The following is a 17125-nucleotide window of genomic DNA, read 5'->3' on the forward strand; positions in this document are numbered from 1 at the left end:
AGGGTCGAGTGACGCCGCTGAGTGTGGCGGCGTCAAGCTGGCTGTCGGGAGATCTGGTTGACTGGCGTCTCGCGCCCGGCGATGCTGGGGGGCGTCTCTGGGTCCGCGAAGCACGAGGCGGAGGGCGACGCGGCGGGGGCTGTGCCCGCGCCGCCCGCCATCGACTTCCCGGCCGAGAGCTCGGACCCCAAGTATGATGGTGAGGAACACGGAGTGCGGCGGCCTTCCCCGCCCCCGCCCCGGTCCGCGTTCATCCTCGGGGCCGGCAGGTGGCTGCGAGGTTCTGCCCAGGACCTGGACAAGTTGGGCTGGATCCGGGCCGGAACGGGGCCAGCGGTGCAGTGTCGAGGGCGGGCGGGCGGTCTGGATTAGGAGAGCTCGTATTGAAACAGTTGTCTGCAGCCCGCTCGATCGTTTCCCTTTCTGCTCCGCGGTTTTCCTCTGCGGGCTCGGGGCTACCGACGCGCCCGGCTGTTTTCCCTCTGGCTGTTTTCCAGCTCCTGAGCCCCGGGGCTCAGGTGATGCGGTTGAGCGTTGCAAACTAGTCTACTGCAACTTGGCAGACCCTATGCGCCTAGCAGTTTGGGTTGAGTTTTCATGGTAGCTTCTCTTTGTCTTTGGCTTTACTTTTGCTTAGCTGAAGAGTTCTCATAGTGAAACAGTAAGGGCATCATTCTCTTCTGTTAAGGAAGAACCCCAAGTTTTCTTGAAGCTTTTGGTTACTAGGAGATAGGGCGTAAGTTCTTCAAGTGGTTCATAAAGCGAGGGTGCTTATAACGTTGAGTCTAACCAGTTCAAAATATCTAATATATTAATGAAAGTGCAGTAGGCTTTTCAGTGGTAACCAGTTGTTTGGGCAGTTTTTTTTTTTACCCCTTCTTTTTTCTTGAACATCAGGGTGATACCAGGAACTTTTCCAGAACTGCAGTTGATGTCAGAAGGGAGGGTGGTTTGGTGTGGACCGTTTACCTTATAACATTTGTAATTGCTTGAGACCTTGCAGACATCAACATAAGGATTTGTAGTGATCATGACAGCGGTATAATTTTGAGCAGAACTAAGATTAAATAGGGGCCCAAAATGGAGCGTATGATAGGTAGTTGTTTGCTCTACTTAGATATTGGATAACTATAAAAATAGTTTAAAAATACTTTAAAAGTTTCATTTTCTCAGTAAATATATTGATGGTGATAGTATAGGTATCTCTGTTCTGTAATCCAGTAGCAAAAAATATCCCAAGTGCTCAGAATATATTTTTTTTAGTGGATGAACGCATTGAAGAAAATTGAAGTATAGTTAATTTACAGTGTTGTGTTAATTGCAAGTGTATAGCAAAGTAGCTCAGCCATACACACACACACACACACACACATATATGTATATATATTCTTTTCCATTATAGGTTGTTACAAGATATTGCGTATAATTTCCCATGCTGTAAAGTAAGTCCTTGTTTATATATAGTAGGGTTTATGGCCATTTTAGGGAGAAGGCAATGGCACCCCACTCCAGTACTGTTGCCCGGAAAATCCCATGGACGGAGGAGCCTGGTGGGCTGCAGTCTATGGGGTCGCTAAGAGTCAGACACGACTGAGTGACTTCACTTTCACTTTCCACTTTCATGCATTGGAGAAGGAAATGGCAACCCACTCCAGTGTTCTTGCCTGGAGAATCCCATGGACGCAGAAGCCTGGTAGGCTGCAGTCCATGGGGTCACACAGAGTCGGACACGACTGAAGCAACTTGGCAGCATGGCCATTTTAAAAATAAAATTGTGCCATAAATGAATGATTCATTGATTCAGGAAGGTTTTTACTTTGTGGTAGTTCAAATAGAGTGATTATAGAGAATATACATTAAGTTGAAGCCTGAAACAAATATTAACATGTTGCAGGGGATTTAAAGGTGCAAGCTGAGTTGTAAAGGTCTTAATTTATTCCATAAATTCTTCAGTTTTCACCCTTATTACTACCTACAATTCTTGATAAAGAGAAACAAAAGAAGACTGTGATAGTGATTTAGGTAGTCTCTTAACATAGGACGCCTGTAAGATAACTATTTTTTAAAGGAAAAAGTGATTTTTTCCCACATGTATCATATTCTAGTAGCTCGGTAATATGTAAAGCATTATGTCAAAGCCCCTGCTGTAAACAGGCAAGTCTGTTCTGTAACACTGTGATAAGGTTTTCTGCACACTGAAGATTATTCTTGAAGGGAGTGATCTTCGATAAGCTTCTGAAAATTTCCTTCTCCTTTGGTTACTCATGATACGGCTGTGTTTACATATTGCCTTTTCTTTCACAGAGAAAAAAGAAGCCTAGAATGTCCAGACATACACTGTCTTTTTATATGAAAGGTTAGATCTGTGAGAAATCCTAGTTTAATTTCTTGGTGTAAAAACAGAGTAGGTAGATGACTCCTCAGCAGGTGTCTGTTGATGTGAGGAGGTCACCGTGCCCAGCAGTGGTAGCATTAGAAAAGTCACAGTCTGGATGGAACCGGCGCCTGTGTCCTTCAGCAGCTCGAGTAGGGATTCTCCTCAAACCAGCATCATCCGTCTTTGATCAAAGTTTTTTCATGTTTTTTTCCCCGCCCCTGTGGAAAAGCTCAAGTTAGAAGGAGGGCCGACAGTAAACCTGTTGTCAGGCTCATTAATTTTTCTTCTCTCATCTGACACAGGTATTTCCAAAGTTTTACCTCTGATTAATCCTTCAGAGTCTTTAATTTGGATCATACTTTGCTCAGGAGGTTGAATCAGATGATTCCTTTCCTATTTGTCTTACTCCCCTCTTACATGGCAGAATTCTAGAACTCTTAATTCACACTGGGCCTGGATATTTCTTACTCTTTCTGGAGAACTTGACCTCACCTTTCCTTTCAGCCCCATACCTCTTCTCTGGACCATAACTGAAGTGAGAGACTTTCAGCCTCCACCTTCATTTCCTGTCAGTTTTGCTCCTTCCTGTGTTTGGGTGTCTGTCCATCATCTTTTTAAAATTGTCACTTTCTTATTAGGTTCAGTTGACTCTGATGAGCAACCGTTTTTTTGTTTGTTTTTAATTAAAAAGTAGAATTTTCTTATCATAGAGGATAGTGATAAGGGTGTATAGAAGCAGAAAACACTCCTAAAAAGAAAAATCTCACCACTGTTGGCAATTCAGTACTTAAAATTTTGTTTTTCACATTATAGAGTATGTTGAAAAGGTAGAGAAGTCTGAAGAAGAAACTAAAAAAGCCAGGATCTCATCCCCCAGAAGTTACTGTTTGTGATTTCCATTTACAAACAGTATGTTTTGGTTTAGCTAGGGTCAACTTTTTGGGTGAATTTTGCATTTAAAAATATTTGTCAAAGAAAGGTATTCTGAATAGATTGAAGATTTCTATCACAGCCCAAGATAAGAGAAACCTAAGTAAGAAGGTAGGTGTTGCAAGAGGGCATCAGAGGGCAGACGCACTGAAACCGTACTCACAGAAAACTAGTTAATCTAATCACACTAGGACCACAGCCTTGTCTAACTCAATGAAACTAAGCCATGCCCGTGGGGCAACCCAAGATGGGCGGGTCATGGTGGAGAGATCTGACAGAATGTGGTCCACTGGAGACGGGAATGGCAAACCACTTCAGTATTCTTGCCTTGAGAACCCCATGAACAGTATGAAAAGGCAAGTGCTGCGATTCATGGGGTCGCAAAGAGTTGGACACGACTGAGCGACTGAACTGAACTGAACTGAACTGATGATAGAAACATTGTCTGAATAGGATAAAAGTTTAGAGAAAGCATCAGAAAATTTAAAGGCATAAAGGAAGGAGAGGGGAAGGTCCCGTTGACTCCCGTCTCTGAGGAGACCTCACTGCTAAGAATTTGCTGTTTTTGTTTGTAGTATTTCCTGAGAGGTGCTGTATACCACGTAGATGCCTAGACACTAGTGGTCAAACAGGCAGACTATAAACTGCTGCTCACTTGTAATCTCACTCTTTGTAGCTTCCGTCGATGTGTCATTGAAAGCACAGGGGGCAGAGACTTTTGTCTGTTTCGATCTTTCTATTCTTTTTGTGTATATAGATCAGTATAGCTATAAAATAAATATACTTTAAAATCGTGATCATAATAGTCTGATAAGCAGATTGCTTTTTAAATGTGAGCTTATATTAGCATTTTCTTGTGATAAATTAGCCTTTAAGAACGTTATTTTAAGATGATCACATTCTGGACTGTCATTTATTTAATCTTCGCTCTGTTGTTGGAAAATAGGATTGTCTTTTTTTTCTAACCATTAGAAATAACACAGGGTTTGACCTCTATTTGATATCTATATTCATAAATCTTTGTTAATACATGATTATCTCTTTAGAATAGATCCATGAAAGTAGGGTTTGGTCAAAGAAAACAGTTCTTTAAAAAGTTTTGATATGTTTTGCTAAAATGGTGACCAGAAAGGTTGTGTTGGTTTGTATGAAACTGTCTTGCCTCACCTTCATTAGTGTTACTAATTTATGTCCTGCTGCTTTTTCTTTTAATTTTTATTTTATTATAGTTGATTTACCAGATTGTTTTAGTTTCAGGTGTACCACAAAGGGATTCAGTTGTACATGTACAGATACATTCTTTTTCACTAGAGTTCCCTGTGCTATACCAGAGGTCCTTATTGGTTGGCCTACTTCTTTGACGTGCTACATTGTTATTTATGATTATCTTTCTGTATAGGGCCATTTATTGATACAACAGCTACATAGTATTCTATATATGCTGCTGCTAAGTGGCTTCAGTCCTGTCCCACTCTGTGCGACCCCATAGACGGCAGCCCAAAAGGCTCCCCCGTCCCTGGGATTCTCCAGGCAAGACCACTGGAGTGGGTTGCCATTTCCTTCTCCAGTGCACGAGAGTGAAAAATGAAAGGGAAGTCGCTCAGTCGTGTCCGACCCTCAGCGACCCCATGGACTGCAGCCTACCAGGCTCCTCCATCCATGAGATTTCCCAGGCAAGAGTACTGGATGTAACTTAGCAAATTTTCAGTGCTTTAAGGTATTGCCCTGATCACCTTGGACATAGGTATTTGCTGTTTTATTTCCTTGGTTTATCTTTCCAAAAGTAGAATTGTTGGGTTAAGGTTTGCACGTTTGAAATTCTACAGTGTATTGCCAAAGGTTGTAGACACTTACTCCTTGGGTTTGAAAGTGTCTAGTTTTCTGTGCTCTTAACCATACCAAGGATTCCAAACTTTAATTACCAATCTATGGTTGCCAAAGGGAAGGGTTTGTGGGAGGAATGAAGTGGTAGGTTGGGGTTAGCAGATAAGCTTTTATATATGGAATGAATAAACAAGGTCCTTCTGTATCACACAAAAGAACTGTATTCAATATCCTATAATAAACCATAATGGAAAAGGATGTTAAAAAATATATATATATGTATGTCTGACTAAATCATTTTGCTGTATAGCAGTAATTAACCAACATTGTAAATCAACTATACTTCAATAAAAATAAATTTTTAAAAAGTTACCAATCTGATAGCACTGTTTCCAAACTCTGGTCCTGTGGTTATTTTACTGTGTATGTGTTACACATGGAGAAGGCAATGGCACCCCACTCCAGTAGTCTTGCCTGGAAAATCCCATGGACGGAGGAGCCTGGTGGGCTATAGTCCATGAGGTCGCTGAGTCAGACACGACTGAGCGACTTCCCTTTCACTTTTCACTGTCTTGCATTGGAGAAGGAAATGGCAACCCACTCCAGTGTTCTTGCCTGGAGAATCCCAGGGACGGGGGAGCCTTTTGGGCTGCCGTCTATGGGGTCGCACAGAGTCGGACACGACTGAAGCGACTTAGCAGCAGCAGCAGCAGTGTTACACATACTCTAAGGTCCTCCGTTTCATAATATATATGTATTACTAGCTATGTTAAGCCTGTTTGAATTTTAACTGTGCTTCATTTTCTTACTAGCGTGTAAGAGCTCTGTATAAATAATTGTCGCCTTTTCTTTCTTGATACATACAGTACAGATTACTGTATCTGATTTTGTGATTTGTGTTTTAACTTGAAGATACCTTTATATAGAGACGTTTTTACGTGGCACATTTTCCATTCTTTTTCTTTCTCATACTCAGATAATAATTCATTTAAAATGAATAGCATATCGCCATTCATGCAGGTCTTTTTTGAGCCCACCTACAGGTCAGAGAGGAAATTGGTGAATGAACTCTCAATTTGAAAAACCTTGGCTCTTCCAGGACCTTCGGTGGTTTATAGAGATGCTCGGAGCAGAGTGTTTGGGATGGGGTCGATTTTGTTAATAGAAGGTATAGGGTACAATGGGCCCCATTCTGCAGAGTGTTTCCAGCTGATTGGGTCAGCAGCTTTTGAGAGTTTGAAGTGCCTCATCTTTCCTCCAACAGCTCCTCTTAGCAGGTTTCACTTGTGTTAACCTCTCCTTCCCATTCCTAGTATTTGAATCCTGGCTCGTCCATTTCTTTCTTATTATCTCTGGGACTTGTTCTTCCCTCCATGTTTCTTCACTTAATCCCTCTGCTAGGCTCATCCTGACTTGGTGTTGATGGTCGCGTGCCTCCTTCCAGGCTCCCCGTCACGTGTCCAGAACAGTTTCCTCCCTGTTTCCTGCATTGTGATTTTGGCCTATTAAATGATGTATTTAATAAACAGTGCGCGAGAACTTATGACCTTCTGCATTGTCAACTCAGCTGCCGGCTTGCTCTTGTTTAGTAGATCGAGGATAGGCTTGGGAGTCTGTCTGAGATGCCTGCTTGCTTGTTCCTCAACCTCTGAATGGGTCGGCGTCTGCATCTGTAAAACGGGAATGGTCACATAGGGTTTCGTGAGGACTAAATGAGATTGTGCATATAAAACAGCTGGTCGAAACGTATGTAGCACACACTCAGCATAGAGGTTCCGTCATTCCTCCCTTTCCTTTTCTTCACAGCCAGACTTCTGGTACCCCTGGCCGGAAGGAAGCCTGTTCCTGCTTGTTTGCTTGCTGAAAGATTTATTTTCCATTTATTCATCGCTACCTTTGCACACATCATCACTAACCAAAATTTCCTCCTTGCCTGCAGTGGCCTCTTTCTGCCAGTGCTTCCAGACTTGCAGATTTCAACTCAAAGCTCAATTCCAGATACTCTGTCTTTAACTCCAGTCCCCTAAAGTAATGTTTCGCTTTTTATTTCCTTAAATTTAAGTAGAGTCTTTTACTAATTAGCATTTGCTTTTTTTTCATTGTGAGACCTGCTTGTTGTCGTTCAGTCGGTAAGTTGTGTCCGACTCTGTGTGACCCCATGGACTGCAGCGTGCCAGGCTTCCCTGTCCTTCACTGTCTTCTGGAGTTTGTTCAAACTTGTGTCCATCGAGTTGGTGATGCCATCCAACCATCTCATCCTCTGTCGCCCCCTTTTCCTGCCCTCAATATTTCCCAACTTCAGGATCTTTTCCAATGAGTTGGCATTGGGTGCTCTTCCCATCAGGTGGACAAAGTATTGGAGCTTCAGCATCAGTCCTTGCAATGAATATTCAGGGTTGATTTCCTTTAGGATTGCCTGGTTTACCATTTCTTAAATTTTGTTTTTCCTGTTTTCACTTGCAGAATCTGATGTTCCCGCAGAACTCCAGGTGTTGAAAGGACCCCTGCAGCAGCCCACCTTCCCTTTTGCAGTAGCCAACCAACTGTTGCTGGTTTCTCTGCTGGAGCACCTGAGCCATGTGCATGAGCCAAACCCACTTCGTTCCAGACAGGTGTTTAAATGTCAGTAAGAATGAATTAACTTTGCTAAATAAAACTTGTACACATTCTATGTTGTTTAATGCCATGGGTCTGAGAGGCAGCCTGTGTCTAAAAATTTGAAATAAACCTTAATAATACATCTTGTAAATTTACTTTGTATTTTCCTTTGGGTAATTCCTTATGAATGTCATCGCTGGGAACTCCAAAAAAGATTAATCAGCATAAAATTGGGTGTATCTGAATAAATAAAAGGTAGGTCTTTTTGATTTACAACGTGATAATTCATAGAGTTTTCGAAGATACGTGATGGTTTAGTTCGTGAGCAGATACATGAAAATTCCAGGTACTGATTCTGAACCGGTTCTTGACCAAAGCCCTGAAACAGTTGTGACCAGTTGTCTTGACCCTCTAGCTGGGTGTCTTACAGTTCACTCCTGACACTGTTTCCCTGAAGTTTGAGTCAGCTCCCGCAGTTGAAGGGCTTAGTCCACAAGACTGCCCTCATTTCAGATGCCAGTTGCAAGCAGGAGGTCCCTGGGTGCTTGGGTTACCCATGATTGTGGCTGACTTGGTTCCAAATTGGGGGTTCCCGTTGCCCCTCAGGTTTGAGAATTTGCTGTGACAGCTCACAGTGCTTAGGGAGACATTTTATCACTGGCCTTTCTAATGATTGTTTTCCACATTCTTACAGTGCTTTGTCAGACCTTTATCAAAATGGGGCTCCTGTCGTCCTTCACCTGTAGCGATGAGTTCAGCTCGTTGCGGCTACATCACAACAGAGCTATTACACATTTGATGAGGTCAGCTAAGGAGAGAGTTCGCCAGGTAAGCACTGAGAAATAAATGTACTCGGTGTATGACAAAAAACATCCTGATTTTAAGAGAACTATATTTTAAAACATTATGAAAACCTGATTATAACGTGGTGTTTTTTTTATATATAACAGGTTTAATATTAACTTTGTTTATTCAACAGATATTTATCGAATAGCTATTGTGTGTTAGGCTATCTTGTAGGAGTTGGGGTTCAATCCCTGCCCTCAGGGAGCTTATGTTCCTTGAGGAGGAGGCAGTAAACAATAGAAAAAGAAAGATACACGGGTTGTTAGTTGGTGGTGTTAAGAAGAAACATCAAGGAGTAGAGGGCTTAGAAAATGTTGGGAGGTGCTGTGTGAACTCTACATAGCGTGTCAGAGTGGGCCTTGCTGAGACGAGAGGCAGGAGCTGAAGTTGAGGACGGCCATGCAGAGGGGTCTCAACCTGGTCTTTGGGTGGCGAGAATATAGCTTTTTCATGAGTGATCTTTCAGGGAGAAATATCTTTAATTGCAAACTCTTAAGTGATCTTGAAAAAGCCATTGGATGGGTGGGTGTATTTTTTTAAATGTTAATTTGAGCATTTGGGAGTAGTCATATAACATTGGATTTTGGTAGATTCCTTATTCCATGAAATTTTCAAAATGTTTTTTAAAAAACAATTTTTTGATTTTAGGGTCCTTGTGAGGATAATTCTCATATCCAGAAGATCAGGTAAGTGTTGAGTAGTTTTATGACCATGTAAGAAGTAAACTGATTCAAAAGAAATCAGTGTGGAGAAGTAATCCTCAATTAATCAGAAATTAGTATTGGGATTCAAAATAATGTAGTTAGGGCAGTTCATGAAAGTTAAAAGCTTTTTAAAATTTCTCATTCTTTTTTTGACCCCCTCCCCCAATTCTTTAGGGATTCTATAAGCCCCGCCCTTAATTCAGAGCACTGACATCCAGTCCCTGTCAGGGGAACACCACTGAATTTCAACTTCATGTAGGAAATGCTAGTTTAAAACCTGTAATTGTTCTGAACCATTAAGAAATTTAAGTAGATGTGTGATTGCGGTGGTGAGGGTACTCCTGGACGTTGTTACCATCCACTGCCATCGAGGGTGCCAGCTGGTGCCTGCGACCTGCTGAGTACAGGTGGACGACCCTCGGCTCCTCCGCAGCAGAGCTCCTGTAAGACGCGCTGGTCAAAGCTTCTAGCAAATTTGGATCCGTCTCTTCAGTGCAAGCGTTGAACATGCCCGTCTCCTGAAGTTGATGTCAGAGGCTCTTCTCGACTCTGCACTGTGTTCCTGCTCCAGCTTCAGCAGCAGACATCCCAAGATGTGAGAGCTAGAAGAGACTTGAAAGGTGATCCCTTCCGTGGATGACAGATTATTCCAGGGAATCTGCAGTGGAGTCAGGAGTTTCTGGTTCTTGGCCCAGCTGCCATGTGCACGTCTGACTGACCTCTGACCCCAGGCTTGGATGCCATATTGTCTGCTTCCAGAACAAGGATCTTCACTATACATCGGGACCCAGGCCCCTCTGACATCTCCTGAATGAGAAGCGATATTTAATAAAACAGTTTAAAATTTGTAATTCAAAAAAAAGAAATTTAAGTAAATTTGTCACTGAACTCAACTAGTCAGCTGCTGCCTGTTAGTCATCTTTAGAATTCCTGTTTTAAAACAATAATACTTTCTAATTGGAATACTAATTGCTGGTAAAATACTTAAAATTAAGTTAAAGTTATCTCTGCTGTCTGTTATGCTATTGATTTGCTTATTAGCAGATGCTTTCTTCATAGAGAATGAAGAATTTCATTTTAGCTCATCCTTTCTAAATCATTACAGCTTAGTGATAAACGAGGTTTCTCAGGACAGTAATATGGTGAGCATGACCTATCTTAGAATGTTGTGGTTCTCATGTTTTGGTATTGACTGACTGGTTATGTTTAACTTTCAGAGCAAGGGAAGTAGCCTTTGAAGCACAGACTTCACGTTACTTAAATGAATTTGAAGAGCTTGCCGTCTTAGGAAAAGGTGGATATGGAAGAGTATACAAGGTGGTTTTCTACATATTCGTTCTGACTTCCTACTCTAAACAACATGTTGTATTTGAAGATGTTTTCATTCCCATTTAAAGTGCTCAAAGGAAATTTCCAGAAATCGTGTATTTTCTTTTATTAAGATTTGTCATTTGTTAGGGACGTGGGCAGGTTTTAAGTTTTTCCTAACTACGTTGGGTGATTTAGGGGGAGTCTGGAAACCTTTTGAGTTCTGTTCTATGGTTAATTTTTATTTAAAAATGTATTACTTGAAACAGTTATTTATGCTGCTGTTTTTCACAGAGCTTTTTTGCGAACATTCCCATTCTTCAAACATAGAGCTTCTAGGAGTTGGGCTCTCAGTCCAACTCTCAGAACCACGACATTCTCAGACTTGAAAAAGCTTTAGTCTGGCTGACTATGGCTGACTTCCCTCAATGTAGTTAAGAGGACTCACGTCTGTAGTGTAATTTTATCTCTTTGACTAGTTTGGATTATCTAAGGTCAAGTTGAAAAGAACTGTCTTTACTTAGTTGGAATTTAATGGTATAGTTTACTTTATCTTTTCATCTACTTTTTAGGTCAGGAATAAATTAGATGGCCAGTACTATGCCATTAAAAAAATCCTGATTAAGGGTGCAACTAAAGCAGACTGCATGAAGGTATGATTTAAAACGTTTACTTATTTTGAATAATTGAGTATTTAGGTCCTTTGGAAAGAGTTGTGTGTGTGTGTGTATTTGGCAAATAGTAGGTGGTATGGATTAACAATTTACTAAGAATGCGTTACAGTAAAATAAACATCAAGACTTAATTTTTTTATAGGCACTTCAGATTGACCACATTTCTGGGTCATTGCTGGGGAAGTTAATTTTTTAAGTAAACTGCTTATATAACATGTAACAGGCTTGTTAGGAAAAACACAGATGCTCAATTCAGGTCCAGCTCCTCCCTGACATGCTGGGTGGTCCTGAGCAAAGGACCTAGTCCTCTAAGCCACTTCTGTCTCTTGCCCTTGAAATAGCGGTGAAAAATATGGTTTATTTACCTTGGAGGGCTGGACTTGTAGGAATGAAATGAGAGAATGATTATGTATGAACCATGAGAAGTGTAAAGTACCATATGCATGTAAGGTTTTAGTTGCTAAACAACTGCATTTTTCTCCCACAAAAGTATCCCCATCATTTTAAGATAGTTTAGATTCCTCGTACAGAGGGAACAAGTCATATTTGACACCATAAATATGTAACAGATTTGTCAGTAGAAGTCAGCTCTGAGTATGTTTCTTCTCTAGGTCCTGCGGGAAGTTAAGGTGCTGGCTGGTCTTCAGCATCCTAATATCGTTGGCTATCACACGGCCTGGATAGAACATGTTCACGTGGCCCACAGGCAAGGTGAGCGGCTTTAGGAGACACAGTTGAAGGGCTGGTGAATTTTGGCCTACGGGCCACATCTGGCCTGCCTCTCTTGCGCATCCCACAAGCTGATATATATATTTTTAAAGAGTTAAAAGGAATCAAAGGAAGAATATTTTGTAAAGATTATGTGAAATTCAAATTTCATTGCCAATAAGTAAAGTGTGAGAAGCCAGGGTCACAGGAGTGCGTCCTCCCCGCCGCTTTGGCACTACAAAGCAGAGTGGCATAGTGGCAGCAGGGCCCCCGGGGCCCACAGAGCCTGAAATGTTTCCTGCTGGGCCTGCCCAGCGCGTTCACTGAGCCCTCGTATAGGTGAACAGCTCTGTTTATCTTTCCTAAAATCCACCAGTCGTTTGACTCAGCTCGATGTATTTGCATTTTGCCAGAAGGTATGACGTTTTTATCTTGTAGTCTCATTTGGTATGAGTTACATTTCTTAGCACTGCCTTTGACTATAAATTAGAAAACTGAGCAGCTTTGAAGACTCTTCTTTTCTCTTCAGCTGATAGACTTTCTCTTCAGTTGCCGTCCCTGGAAGTGATCTCCGACCAGAAAGACCCCAGGTACGTGGGCTGCAGTACACGTTAGATTCCTGTCACCTCCTTGGGTTGCCTTTTGCAGCCAAGGAGCCCAGGAGTGTGTTAGACTTTCTTCTTGTTTATTTTCATTACAAAATGTTAAACTGTTTTCTTTCTCCTCTCAAGTGTTTCCTGTCAGTATTTTTAAGTAATTACTACTGCTAGACAGATTGGCTGTCTTTTTTGTTAGTTTACCAGTAAGATATACATACAGTCTGGAAGGAACAGTTGAGGTAGTACTCTTGACCTTTTTTAACATTGATTTTTATCTTTACTTTTTTTTCCCCCCTGCAGCGCTCAGTGTGATGTTAAAAGTGATGAAAGTAACAGCTCATCCATTATTTTTGCCGAATTCACCTCAGAAGAAGAAAAATCCTTACGAGAACCTGGTGTTGAAGACAATCAGAATAACAGATTGGTGAACTACAGCTCCAGGATAGTCGCCAGAGATGCTGGTGACTTCGAATCATCACTTGAGCTCCACGAAAGTGAGGTGGCTGATGGATCTCCCAGACCCATTGCTGGGCGTCGGTTGCCGTTTCGGCATAACTCTGACCCAGAACAGAACTTCGCATCTACTGAGGAATCTTCTGAAGAAAACCTCAACTTGTTGGGGCAGACAGAGGTCGGTACCTCTCCCAGGACCTGCTGATCTGCTGTTTCCCGGTGATGATGGCGTGGGGCCCTGTGGCTAGATCTGGCGGCCCCTTCCCAGGCTGGCCCCCTCCTTGGCTTCTCCTCCCCGCCTCTCCCGTAGCCCTCCTGCCCTCGTGGTCTGCCTCTTTCCTCATGTCCCTCTGAACCTGCGGCCCTGTGTTTGGTCTCCCCTCCTTCCCTCAGTTAACGCTCGCCCTTTCCTTCTCTAGACATTTCATATGTACACCTCAGGGTAGGAAGTATCTCGCACGCTCTGTTTCTGTGGTATGTTAGCTTCATACTCTCAAAATGTATTTATGGAGAAAGATTTTCTGTCTTTTGGAAACTGACTTTAGAAGACCGTCCTAGCGGGGTCACCTGGTCATCTTTCAGGGTCTTATTACACTAATTAGGATTCCCCTGATAATGCTGGTGAGACTCCCATGTGCTCGAGTAACATGAACAGGGTCTAAACATAATCTGTTGTGTTGGGATCATAAAACTTTAGACACCATCCATATGTTCACATAGAATTAATTCTGGCTGTCCAGGAACATGAGGCTCTGTACATGTGTTTTCGATGAAGCACAAAATTTTGAGTAGGTCCCCCTGAATTTTAAAGGAGTTGAGTGTGAGGGACTTTTCATCAGAAATCCTTTCATTGCTCTATAATACATTTGAAAATCTTCCTGAATGGGCTGCAGTGAGCTTAATTTTTGCTTACTTTTTTCTTAGACAAATGGTTAATTTCCGTTCCAGTGAAGTCAGACAAAGTGTGTGTATATACTCTGGGGTAATCATAAAGTGGTGGAATACCATACAGTCAGTCTAACACACTATCTTAGCTTTAAAAACTGCATCTTGAGAGCAGACTAAACAGTTTTGGGCCCACGGCCTCTGTTACATTTGAGAGCTGCTTCCGTTTGCCACCTACCTGAGCCCAGCCGGGCCTACTCTCTGGCCACTCAGTGATGACACCCCATCTTCGGTATTGCTTTATTCCTCCCATCTCTTTCACTAGACTTCGGGCTTCCTGGGTAGGCATGTCTGTCCGAGCGCCTCTGCCCACAGCCCATAGCCCAGTGCTTGGCCTAGCGGGGAGCCTTTGTCCTCTCCAGATCCCTGTGAGCGTATCTGCAGATGGGAGCCTGCTCCGTGTCACCCCCTAGGTGCAGTACCGCCTGATGCTGCACATCCAGATGCAGCTGTGCGAGCTCTCGCTGTGGGACTGGATCGCGGAGAGAGACGGGCGGGGCCGGCGGAGTGTGGACGAGTCCGCCTGTGAGTACCGCGGGGCTGTCTCAGGGCCTAGCCAGGAGTGACAGGCAGGCAGATCGCCTTCTGCCTCTGGATGCTTGAGATTGGGGGGAAAAAGGAAAATCGCAGTTTTAAAAACAAGTAGGTTGCTTGTCAGTTACTCAGACGATAAAGAATCTGCCTGTAATGCAGGAGACCCGGGTTCGATCCCTGGGTCAGGAGGATCCCCTGGAGAAGGAAATGGCAACCCACTCCAGTTTTCTCGCCTGGAGAATTCCATTGACAGATTAGCCTGGCGGGCTACAGTCCACGGGGTCGCAAAGAGTTGGACACGATTGAGCGAGTAACATTCACTGTCATAGATACATAGTTTGCTAATATTTAAGAGTAATATAGTGGCTCAGATGGTGAGGAATCCGCTTACAGTGCAGGAGACCTGGGTTTCATCCCCTGGAGAAGGGCATGGCAAACCACTTCAGTATTCTTGCCTGGACAGTCCCCATTGGCAGAGGACCCTGGTGGGCTATAGTCCATGGGGTCACAAAGAGTTGGACACTACTGAGCAACTGAGCACACAGCACAGGAGTAATATGCTTGAATTTAGGTTAGGGATTTTAGGTAGAAAAGGTCTTTAAAATGGTTTTAAGGGAAAAAATTAAATATTTTAGCTTTTTAGCCTGAAAATGTGACACTTTTACAAAAAGAGACCTTGAAAGAACCGCTTACAGAAGGGTATGTAGTCAGAAGTTTGTCTCCCTCAAGATCCAGAGCAGCCCTGCCACCCCGCCCCGCAGTTCTAGCATATCCTCTAGAAATAACTCTGTTAGGTTGATGTTAGTAAAATATTACCACACTGGTCTCAACTTAGGCTGCACATTGAAATTACCTGGGGAACTTTCCAAAAACATGTTGATAAAAAAGAATAACTCTACAGTGGGAGAAGCCTGGCAGACACCCCCTAAGCTAGTGGTCAAGGTCAGCATCAACAGTGATAAGTCATGGTGCTAGTATGTGCCCTAGAGAGGAGCTGATGAGAAGGGCAGGGTGTCTCTGTGGTCTTCCTCCCCAGAGCCCATAACCCCAGTCTAATCACGAGATAAACACAGACACATCCCAGTTGAAGGACGTTCTACAAAACACCTGACCAGTACTTCTCAAAACTGTCAAGGTCATCATAAACAGGAAAAGTCTGAGACCAGAGGACCCTCAAGAGGCATGACAAGTAAATGTAATGTGGTGTCCTGGATGGAGTCCTGGAACAGAAAAAGGACATTAGGTAAACACTAGGGAAGTCTGAATAACCCGTGGACTCTTAGCAGGATCGCTGCGTTAATTACGACAAATGTACCAGACTGATATAGGTGTTGACAACAGGGAACCTGGGTGTGGGGTAAGTGGGCACTGTCTCCTCAGTGTGTCTGTCGATCTAAGGCTTTTTTCCAAAAAATGAAATCCTTTTCTGGGCCCACAGCAATAACTTTTATGTAATTGGTCTTGGTTAGGGCTTAGCCTTTGGTCTGTTTTGGGAAAGTTCTCTTGTTGATACTACCGTGTGGCCAAAGTTGAAATTCACTGTATTATAATAGATTATCAAAATAGGGGATGCGAACGACTTGATTTTAGGCAAAGACTCAACTAAGTATAATTAGTCATTTGCTATTCACTCCTAATGACACTGGGACCTTTTATTTGGACTAAAACACAGGTTAGTTGGCCTACTCAGAATCTTAAGACTGGCTTCCAGCGGAGAGGAGGAGATGTAACGTCTCTCTCCAGTAGCTCCTCAGTGCCCCTCTGCTTCCCATGAACCTAGAACGTGCCAGACTTTGCTCAGCTCAGTCACGGTCAGTGGCGCCTGGGGTATCTTTAGGGCCCCCCAGGAGTTGTATGTATCCTTGTCCTGCTGCATGTGCATTGGAGTGCTGTGTGCTCGTCTTTGTGGGAGGAGCGTGGTTCATCCCAGGCCTGTGAGCAGTTGATTTCACAGCTTCTGCTTGGGAAATGAGTCCTTAAGGAAGTGCTGAAAATCTGAACGTTGTCACATGTTAATGTATTTGTAACTGCATTCATTATATTTTGATGTTAATGAGTGAAAAACTATTAGAAAAGTGAAACTTTTTTTTTTTTAACTTCAAGGTCCTTATGTTATGGCCAGTGTTGCAACAAAAATTTTTCGGGAATTGGTGGAAGGTGTATTTTACATACATAACATGGGAATTGTACACAGAGATCTGAAGGTAAGTGGGGGAGATTCAGTCATGGACAGCTGCTTACTGGGAGCCTTGGGTATCGGTTCATTAAATTCAATGAGATCGTGTGCCTTTACTCACTTACCCTGGAGGTTGTCATTACGTTTATATCACATGAGTCATCGTTCCATAGGTCTGGAACATGAAAACTTGAAGTGAAAATTAAAAGGAATAATCTTTGGGTACTCAAAAATTCTAGCTCATTTCAGGTGTTAATACTGAGGGTGCTCTGAGTACCAGTATAACTCATTTTGCTAAAGATATTTCATGCTGACAAAAGTACTCATTTTTTTTCTGCCTTGCAGGTCAAATCTGTTTCTATTATTATTCCTCTTAAAGGAAATTTAACATGGGAATTTTTTTTTCTGCTGTTTTAAAAAAATGCAGTAACTATTCCAATTTTTCATAA

At 42.7% G+C, this 17125-nt stretch overlaps 1 protein-coding gene across 2 annotated transcripts in view; it reads left to right on the top strand.

Moving 5' to 3' along the window:
• The window catches only part of EIF2AK1 (eukaryotic translation initiation factor 2 alpha kinase 1), a 26940-nt gene continuing 9815 nt past the window's right edge, over positions 1–17125 (top strand). Inside the window, exons 1-12 of one of the 2 annotated variants that reach the window (XM_086373914.1) lie at positions 1–199; positions 7595–7753; positions 8424–8557; positions 9224–9261; positions 10497–10596; positions 11160–11240; positions 11873–11972; positions 12499–12559; positions 12869–13199; positions 14380–14491; positions 15636–15743; positions 16604–16704. In XM_086373914.1, the coding sequence (XP_086230040.1) occupies positions 82–199; positions 7595–7753; positions 8424–8557; positions 9224–9261; positions 10497–10596; positions 11160–11240; positions 11873–11972; positions 12499–12559; positions 12869–13199; positions 14380–14491; positions 15636–15743; positions 16604–16704 (1443 nt within the window). In that variant the 5' untranslated portion in view covers positions 1–81. The remainder of the gene's footprint in view (positions 200–7594; positions 7754–8423; positions 8558–9223; positions 9262–10496; positions 10597–11159; positions 11241–11872; positions 11973–12498; positions 12560–12868; positions 13200–14379; positions 14492–15635; positions 15744–16603; positions 16705–17125) is intronic. The other variant, XM_086373915.1, reaches the window with a different exon arrangement.

This window comes from Bos grunniens, chromosome 25, assembly GCF_055505025.1.
Source record: "Bos grunniens cultivar Pamir isolate PY7600 chromosome 25, Bosgru_T2T1.0, whole genome shotgun sequence".
Taxonomy (NCBI): Eukaryota; Metazoa; Chordata; class Mammalia; order Artiodactyla; family Bovidae; genus Bos; species Bos grunniens.